We start from the raw sequence: 9,604 nt of genomic DNA, 5'->3' as shown, positions 1-9,604 counted from the left end.
ATTGGCTGAATGAGGTGTAACCGGCCGTTGTGCAAGAGTTCTCTCTGTCTTGAACAAACAGACCTTTTACAATGTTCCATACGGAAGTTGTGTGATTTATTGAGATTTTATGAGCGAAGGAGCGGGAGCCCAGACGGTATTTATAAACACTGGGTCGAATATAAAGCGCGTGCAACTCATAGTACGTAGCGTTTCTGGATCGATGGAATCAGGCACCTCAACGTGAGTGGTCAAAATGCAGAGCACAAAGTTGTCAGGTTCGCTTAAGTTCGCCACCGGCACCACTGTATTACAGTAACCGGAAGTTGACGTTGAGATTTGGTTTTCGTGCGAGTAGCACATGAATGTCATGTGCAGGGGTCGTTGCCTGGATCTAGCGCTCCGGGTAACACCTTGAAGCTTGACCTCTTGCACCATGACCAACAAGCGAGATCTTTCTGCACTCGACCCGCCTGTCGATACAGAGAGACAGGGCAAACGTCGTCATGTCACTGCCGACTCTTCAGACCGGAAGCTCGAATTGGCATTTCCATCAACTTCACAAACTTCACAGAGTAAACCTGTGCCGTTCCAGCAGCCTGTGTCGCTCATTACGTTCTCTTATACGCCTTCACGCAAACTTGAATTCAACAACTCTGCGCTAAGATACTATGTTAACCCGCCCCGTAACGCTAATTTGCGGCACGGGTACGAAAGGTGGATCAAGCGACCAGAAGAGAAAGGCAGGATTGATGGATTGCTTCGGGCTACATCAAAGTTACGAAATGATATGAACGCAGGAGCAAGTAAAGGCGTTGATTGGATACGAAGCATTGGCGTCGTATCATGGAGGGGAGTCATGACCAAGTGAGCATAATGGATATTATTGCTTCGCTAGGCTCATCAGCTCCTCTACTCTGTGAGGGAGAATTCTCACGGCGCCGTATGAAGATCGTGATAGTTGGGAGATGAATGTCATGGCGATTGACGGTACAATGTATTTTGAGGAACATCTGTCTGACGCCAAACTAGTGGAGAAGTACGAGTTGATCACCGCATCTGACCACCGCGCTGATCCTACCACAGGGAAGATATGGCGCCGCATCACCGCCTACAATCTTACTACGGTTATTCCTTTGAGTCTTGGTGTGGCTCTTCAAAACCAGAAATGCCGGAGAATCTGGAAGGCCAGCCTCCTGGGTGGGGCGGCGACGTCGATACCAACGTGCAATGGTGCAGTGTCGTAAAAACCAAACTGGGCGACACTCGAATGGTTATCGGGGGTGAAGTTGACTGTGTGCGCAGTAAGTTGTGTGTCGCCCCTTCATTGAAGGGTCATTGAAAGATCGCCAGATGCATTCACGGGACAGACCAGTGATTTTGTAGAGCTTAAGACGTCCATTGCAATCCGTGGACCCCAGGATGAAGCTAGGTTCGAAAAGTAGGTCTCACGAGTACATGTGGCACATTCTTCGCTTACTGGGTTCGCTATTCCAGAAAGCTGCTCAAATTCTATTTTCAGTCTTTCCTTCTGGGTGTGCCCGTAAGTTGAACTGCACCGAGCAATGTGTTATGCTCATCTGTCACATATCAAATTTCTAGGAGATCATAGTGGGCTTTCGGACACCTTCGGGACAACTCAATACGATCCAGCTATTTAAAACAGCGCAGATCCCTCGCATGGTCCGAGGAAAACCCAACGCATGGGATCCCACTACATGTTTCGCCTGGGGCCAACAATTTTTCGCCTTCCTCAAATCTGTTATCCACCCGAGTGCTGAGCCTATCGCCGAGCAGCAGGGCAATGTCACTTCGGCATTGCGACCTCAGGTCTGGCGCGTGAAATTTGAGCCCCGGGTTGGTGTTAGTGTATCTCTTTTGGGCGACGCAGGTGTAAGCGAGATCCAAGCTGGCGAAGATCGAGTCGGATTTCTCCCGAGATGGTACTGGGACGAAGTTCAAACCTACTCAGGGCAGATAAGTGTAACTACCCAAGCTTTTGACCCCACCCACGGCAAGGGAGAAGCCCCGGGCACCTCAAGTGCTCAGGGTATGTCTCGTGAATGGCAGATTTGATATTGGTGCACATATATTACTTAGTTCTTTACAATGGGACTTGCTGATATGTGAACGTGCAGCACAGACTTTTGAAATGTGTATAATTTATTGCCGTACTCTTCCTTTGCATTTGGAGCCACAATCAATCATGTTATCCCGATAAGCCAACTCTCTGAACAGCATTCATAATTTCTAGTATTGCTAGCTTTTGGGTCAGCGCGAGATCGTTACAAACCCCTCTGCGATGGTCAAGAGGATGGTGCATCTCTTTTGCGCAGCCTGGATTCCAGGATTTGTTCTAAAGCAGCTATATAGCACCCAGGCTAGTCAATGTCTTCGATGCACCGTACGTATTCTTGATCAATCGCTAACACTTCAGGACCATAGCTGACTCAATGAAGTAGGGGGAACCGCGTATCCCATTACGCTTACTCGTATACATTATCCGATGCATAGTATACCCGCAAAATACATGTGTATACATGAGAATCTAGATGGTTGACATCTTCCGTATGGAGACGACAAGTACAGTTGTATCCGTGGTTTGCGGACTCATTGGAGAGCATGTATGTAGCTTCACCTCCCGATTCCTATAGCACGAAACCATTGGCATCCAAGCACCCAGTCCCGTTCCTCATCTTTTCTACGACCAATGAATCCGCTGAGCGACTGAGGAAAAACTGTTTCAGCCTTGTGCGAATACTTCTGGACGGTTTCTTCCCGTCCTCCGCGAGTTTTCTCTTATCTCTTTCAAGCATAGCCACCCTGCCCTTCAACATCTCAACCTGTATTTTGAGTTCTCGCAACTCCTCTTCATGACTGTTCTCTCTCTGAGCTACCAGATGACTCATCTCGGCATATAGGCCTTGCAACTCCATTCGATGACGTTCGACTTGTTCGTCAAGCTCGCTCCTAAGCTCTGTCCCAGCCTCGGTTTGTGGAAGTTGTTTGTGCTCATCGACAAGCTCCCTTTGCATCTGGAGCACCTTAGGGAGGTAAGTCATGAACAGCTGTATCATCTGTGAGGCTGGATTCGTGTCTTGCAATAGGCGACACATTCTGGCACCGTCGTCGATAGCCAGCTTGAAAAACCTCGGATTTCTTGCGAGCTCTTGCTCTCTAGATTCACCGAGGGCGATAGGAACCTCCTCCCACATCGTCGTCAATATGAGGACGTTCTTCATAGCCTTCTGGCCGCAAATTTTGGTGAAGAGTCGGAAGTTCTCTCTGGCGATCCCGCCGACGCGCACGTCTGAAATGCGGTGCATGTATATGACTCCAGACACCTTCCTGCCCTTCTCGTATCTGCAAGCGATTGAATTGATCGTGAGCCTGCAGTTCACTTCACACTATATTATGGGCGCTCACGTTTGTTCGAGAAAGTCCGCGATGTCTTTCAAAATGTCTGCCTGAGACTTATAGGTGTCGTCGAATCCAGGTGTATCGATCAGCGTGAACTTCTCTCCGCCGACCTCGCAGTTCGCGACTTGTACCGCCTTCGTGCATGATTCCAAGCTCGCCCCGACTTCCAAGTTTGAGCGGCAGACCGCGTTTATGAACTATTGCAAGTGGTTATATTGTCTCTTAGTGAGCTCGTCCCCGACCTAAAGTAAGTGCTAACCGTCGTTTTACCGACCCCAGTAGGCCCGGTTACACTACAAACCATCTCGTGTGGGCAGTGCTGCACTGGTGCGAAGCCAATGTCCGACGTACGCTATTAACTTCCGACTTGCATCGACTCCATTTGCGACAGTCATCCTGGACTGGTATGTTCAACAAAGACAGCAGGTAGGACGTGAAGGCACTGACAAGCGCAGCATCTCTCTGGACACTAGGTCATTGGCGACCTGGCCACCCTGAGGTTTTGGCGTGGACTACGCGCCTGTCGAGCAAGTTGTCCGAAGGGTGATGGGCGCTCACTCTTCTGTTGTGCACAAGTCATAACACAACTGATCCTGTATCAAAATCAACCAACGTCGTGGATGTCGGTGACGTTAGCCTGGTACACCTCACATTTTGTCATTGACAAGTAGGCTGCTTTAAATCATAGCGTGCTGCTACCAACCGAAAGGTGGACCCATAACATCGCGTGTCTACCACGAGGAGGACTAACTCCGACAGAGCTTAGGGCTCTATACGTGCATTCAGTGTGAGGCTGGATAGATGCCCAGCCTGGGCCGGCTGAAGACCATCCATTGCTGTGAGATTAGAAGTGAACTTGGCGCTCTGTGAGCGTCGGACGCAATGCAATGGCTCGGCCTTGTGGTGTCTTGCGGTAGTCTATGAAATACAGGCGGGAGATTCACGGAAAATTTACGTCTCAACAGAGTCGGAAGTATGCGTGCAGCGGGCTTGCATGCGGACACCTCCAGCACAGCTCGAGCTTTCCAACTTCAAATACCACGATTGATCAACCTATCAAGCCCACTCACATTGAATTTGTTCCTCGGATGAAGCACCAACTCGAGAATGAGAAACAGAAAGCTGGCCAAATTAAAACCAAAGGAATACCTAAGGGAGGAAAGAAGATATTCATAGCGTATGTTTTACATTGTTCGTGAAAGGTTCCTCCTGATAAGCTGTCCTCTAGAGTTATGGGACCTACTGGGGCAGGAAAGACTTCTGTGAGGATCATATCATCGCATCGGAGGACGGGTTCTGAATAGCGCACTAGTTTATCAATCTTGTCAGTGGCTCGAAGCTGCGTATCGGGGCGGGTTTGCAATCAACAACAGACCGCATCCAACTGTCGCGGCCGTTCCAGCTGGGCCAGGACACCATCACTCTGATTGATACCCCAGGTTTCGACGATACATCGAAAAGTGACGTTGATATATTGACCCTGATCGCGAACTACCTTGAATTGACGTAAGTCCTACAGTTCATCCCCGGGTGAGAGAAGGGTATTCATCTACTTTTCTTCCAGTTTCAAGAAGAAACAAGTGCTCACCGGCGTAATCTACTTGCACCGTATAACCGATAACAGGATGGGGGGAATTGCATTGCGCAACTGGAAGATGTTCAGCCACCTATGTGGACGCGCTGCACTGGCCAATGCAGCCATTGTCCTAAATATGTGGAACCAAGTCAGCGAGGTTGTCGGCAACGCTCGAAAAACAGAGCTCGTCAGCAAAGATATTTTTTTCAAGCCAGCAATCGATGCGGGTGCTAAGGTGTTCACGCACAACAATACCCTCGATTCTGCTCGTGAGATCTTGCGCGATCTCGCTGGCAAAGACCCAAAGCCGTTGTCGATCCAAATAGAGCTCATCACAGAACGCAAACCTGTTCGCCAAACAGCTGCCGGAGTTGCTCTGTTGGGAGATCTGGCGGAGAAGGAGCGGAAGCATCAGGAGCAGATCCAGGAGTTGCGGAAGGGAATCGCGGAAGCAATCAGGCAGAAGGACGAGGAGGATAGAAAGGATCTAGAAGAAGCACGGAAGAGGTTGGAGGATGCAATCACACGCCTGGCAGCTCAACAGCAGAGCCTGAAGACTGCCAGACCGCAGAAGAACGCAAATATAAAGCTGCAGCAGAAGAGGCGTTGGGGTTGTCTATCGTGTATGTCAGCAAAGCAGCTCGAGTAAGCTCAAGGTGGTTATGTATTATTATTTACCTAGCAACGCATCCATCGTATCTAAACCGTTACTTCGAAGGCCGCTGACGGCTCAAGTACCCATCGTTTCGTCTCTCCTATCGTCTTCAATGTCATTGAAACACGATATTTCCCTCTGTGCTTGCATTAGACGCACCTTACCTCCATCTGGAGATCAACGCCAGGGACGAGTGTGTAGCATGCAATCTCAAAAATCAAAGTTCAAACATAAAAACAACCCCGACCAATGATAATTACGACTACTGGAGCCGGAATATCATGGACGTGCTCGAAATAAATCATAAAGGAGATAGGATAAGAAGGAAATTAGTGTTTGCAGCAGACTCTGATCCAGAGCCTGCTGTAGACACTATTATAGACGTCCAACGAGACCAGCCCCGACAGGCGGTGTCCGATTTCTACTGCCATCCACTCAGGCGTCCAACTCAACACTCGCGCTTAGGCCGCGACTCGTCCCCCCCAACCTACACCTGCGCCGCTTTTCAAACTACGTTCCGACCTTTGATATCTTGCTGCGACTTGAAGCTATCATATTGTGCAATGGTAATAATGATAACGTCCGAAAAGCTTTCCACAGTGTGGCAGTAAGGTAATCGTGTGTTCCGAATTGCGAAGTACAACACTCCACTCCGAAGATGTGATGCAATACACTACTCGCCTGAGCAGCACTTCAGTAAGCCCCATCCGATTCACCTAGTTGCGAAGAATGCTCCTCTCATTGCTCGAGAATATTTGTTTACCTTGCATCGTCCCGGACCAAAGAGGGCGACCGCGGGACCGATCGCCAGTGGGATCTCGATCTCATGTCTTAGACGGGGGATCGGTCCATCAGCGCATCGCTCTAAGTAACCACATATTGCGAAGTTCACCATCGTCAGAAACCGTCTCGCCGCGGTGACGATCGCATAAAATAATCGTATAAGAACCCTTGTAAGTATCGACAAACGGACGACACATTCGCCTCCTCGCTACATAAACAAAAGCCCAATCAATTGTCGCATCGTTCCAAAGTCATGATGCAGGATTCTCCGTTGACATGGACCAGCAGCAGAACAAGAACAAGTGCCTGTACGGAGTATGCATATAGACGATCAGTTGGCGCCCCTCGCCTCAGCCCCGCTTCTAACAATATCTGCCTCGGATTCTGGCTCAATTGGCGTAACCGAAGCTCCCGGGCCATATTACCCATGTTGGAGGGAATCAATTCGGTAAACGCAGAGTATGTCGTAATAAAGCTGCGACCCGTGACAACAACAAGCTGCAGGGAGCTCGGATACAAACGGCGTTGTGACGAGGCGCCACGTTCCATCAACTAAGCTCGGCGTCCCAGAATGGATGTATTTTCGTCAGCAGCACCGGCGCATCGCTCGACGAGCAAAGCATGGTCGCCATCGCACGAAATGTTCTCCATTCGACTCCCCCATCACCAATCGTATCGGCGGCGTTCATACAGACTCGATCGACGGTATGGCGCACATCCGACTCGCCCGGATGTCGACTAGAGCGCTGTGGCTGCGAGCCGTTTGCCTAGTGTACTTCCCTGTTACCACTAGACAGTAGAAGCCCGTGCCTCGCGGATATCCGTCCTCGTCGCTGTTTGCCATTCAAAAGCATATTCGGCGCCATACGCTGTGAGGCGCCGAACGTTTCGACGGAAGAGTATTGGAGTTGTTGAACCCGTTTAGTTGTCCTTGTAAATGTCATGCGGAGCCGGTGTATAATGGTCGGCAGCATACACTATAGCCCATACAAGCTTCTGCTGTCCAGACGACCAGAAATTTGTGTACCTGACCGCCGCGATCTGCACCTCCCCTGCAACCACACGCAACGTGGGGGCCGGTAAGTTTTTCCATTCAGGCATGGCCAGGAACGTTTGTTCAACGAGTATTGTAACCCGACTTTGCGCCTGGCAACGGGTGTGATAGCATAACGCGGCGGCGGGACAGTAGTTCCTTGGTACTAGAAACAGGGCTTGAAACGCTTATTCGAGCACCACCCACGCCTTTCCACCCGCGCGTGTTCGGTAGCAAGACGCTTGGCGAGTTGGTAATGTCAAACTTTGTCTCAGCGGTGAAAGGACGATTGGCTCCTCCTCCTACTGGACGGGTGACCCAGGCGTTCAAACTCCGGTGATCCGTGCTCAGGCAAGTCCGAGCAGCCACTGATGCGGCTCAGGCCAAGCCGCCAACCTGCATCCTGGAGACAAGAGAACCACGGCGATGGTGGTGAGACGGACCACACGAAGCTCGCCAGAGAGATGCCAGGGGAAAGTTGGGTGACAGCGAGCGCTGTTGGCTTCCGAATGGCCCACAGGAAGAATTGATTACTCTGCGCAAGATCTCCGAACATTCACGAGATGATTGGGGACGGGTGTACAATGTGCGAGAGAAAAAAGGTCAAGCGGCAGGAAAAGGTTCCGCGATGAGCATCAATGGAGTCGGTACGCTCGGAGGACATGAGGAGTACCGGTCCACAACGGAGAGCGCACCCAATATTGACCGTATCACCCTATGTAGGTAGGTAGATTTTGTCGTGGCACGGTGACCGTCATGGATGATGGATGGAGCAAGACTTGAAACACGTACGCACAACTGCCATTTTTCACCATCGTATCACTACATCATCATTGCATCACGGTATCAATGTCGAACCAACTTGGCTAGACGATGGTCTTGAGGTGTGACTGAACAGATGCATGGCAACCGCATGGCAGCTGCTACAGATGAGAATGACAGAGCCTAAGCTGATATCAAGAGTTTGCTAAGACGAGGCCTCCGGAACATAGTGGCAAGAGGACCGGTCTGGACATAGAGTATGACAGATATTCTTGATGCGCCTGATCCATGTGCTATGTTTGAAAACAGACTTGCTGGATCTCATGCGACTGACTTACGAGGAAGCTTCCTGCTCAGAACGTGACCTGTCCATGTGAGCTGAGATGACTGGTTCGACAGAACGTTTAGCAAAGAACATGACTCGAAGCAGGAACAGAGAATCGGCCGCAACCCTCTCAAAAGACGAGCAGCATTAAAGTAGGACAAAGCCTAATTCACACACGCTAGTCGCATCAAGCAATTTCGGACGCGATGGTTTCCATAATTAAGAACGTCGGCCAGACGCAAACTCTGACAGATCTTGGTTTTGATAACTGAATCACAGAGTGCGAGCATTGAGCTGATTAAGTAGAATGGGAGTGCTCGGTCGTTGTCAAGGGCGGCCAACGGAATCCCACCATCGGCATTGCATCGATGTAAGCACCGAACCACGGTTGACGGTGGATGAAGACGTGAAAACTGACGCTCCAAGATGCGTTTGAATTGCCTTCGTTGGTTTCCACAATTATGATGGCGAGCGAAGGTCAGCAGGACCAGCAGTTGAGACAAGCACACAGCAGTACATAGATCAGGTTGCAAAAGTGTGGGACCGTTACGAGAACTGTGTGAGCACTGAAGGAATGGCGCAGAAGCATTGATGAGGGATTAACCGTGAACTCGGAACGCAAACGTGCCTCGCGCGTGAAGACTACCTACCAAGCGCGAGCCACGGCAGCCTACCGAAATGTATGACGAACTCGACAGCGGCGGGGACGAGCGATCGGTACTGCCTCAAGATTCGGAGGGGCAGTGGACGGGGATATCTGACGGACGGGGTACGGAACGAACGGAACGAGAGGTGGACAAGCCCGAGGAGGGCCAGAAGGCTGTCCTACCGCATGCGTTGACGCGATATTGAATGGAATAGTTTAGAGCGGTATCAAATAGGGATTGTTACGTTGCTATAGCATATCATAGGGGGGAACAGGGATTATCGCATTACTACTGTAGCAGCAAGACCATCGACGGACCTGTCGTGGACGTGGCGAGCTCTGCGGGAGCCATTGGCCGATGGGCGCCCCGGCCGGCTGATTACCAAATTGGGGATGGCGGCAGCACCGCCTCTGAGGAAGCAAAA

At 50.5% G+C, this 9,604-nt stretch overlaps 3 protein-coding genes across 3 annotated transcripts; 2 read left to right on the top strand and 1 right to left on the bottom strand.

Moving 5' to 3' along the window:
* Positions 1-415: 415 nt before the first annotated feature.
* On the top strand, positions 416-2,055 carry FIBRA_03986 (uncharacterized protein; the record flags this gene model as incomplete). The annotated part of the gene is made up of 6 exons (XM_012325808.1): positions 416-846; positions 908-1,018; positions 1,066-1,283; positions 1,333-1,420; positions 1,477-1,522; positions 1,582-2,055. 6 exons carry the CDS (start codon positions 416-418, stop codon positions 2,053-2,055), a joined length of 1,368 nt encoding a protein of 455 aa, XP_012181198.1.
* A 572-nt stretch (positions 2,056-2,627) lies between these two features.
* Positions 2,628-3,794, bottom strand: FIBRA_03985 (uncharacterized protein; the record flags this gene model as incomplete). Its single annotated transcript, XM_012325807.1, has 4 exons — positions 2,628-3,342; positions 3,406-3,596; positions 3,659-3,692; positions 3,751-3,794. 4 exons carry the CDS (start codon positions 3,792-3,794, stop codon positions 2,628-2,630), a joined length of 984 nt encoding a protein of 327 aa, XP_012181197.1.
* A 693-nt stretch (positions 3,795-4,487) lies between these two features.
* On the top strand, positions 4,488-5,624 carry FIBRA_03984 (uncharacterized protein; the record flags this gene model as incomplete). The annotated part of the gene is made up of 4 exons (XM_012325806.1): positions 4,488-4,576; positions 4,628-4,661; positions 4,712-4,905; positions 4,964-5,624. The coding sequence occupies 4 exons, from the start codon at positions 4,488-4,490 to the stop codon at positions 5,622-5,624; spliced, it is 978 nt and encodes a 325-aa protein (XP_012181196.1).
* Positions 5,625-9,604: the final 3,980 nt, after the last annotated feature.

The sequence above is a fragment of the Fibroporia radiculosa genome (assembly GCF_000313525.1).
Source record: "Fibroporia radiculosa TFFH 294 genomic supercontigs, scaffold2506, whole genome shotgun sequence".
Lineage (NCBI taxonomy): Eukaryota > Fungi > Basidiomycota > Agaricomycetes > Polyporales > Fibroporiaceae > Fibroporia > Fibroporia radiculosa.
The sequence above is the reverse complement of the archived record's forward strand: the minus strand, read 5'-3'. Positions and strand labels throughout refer to the sequence as shown.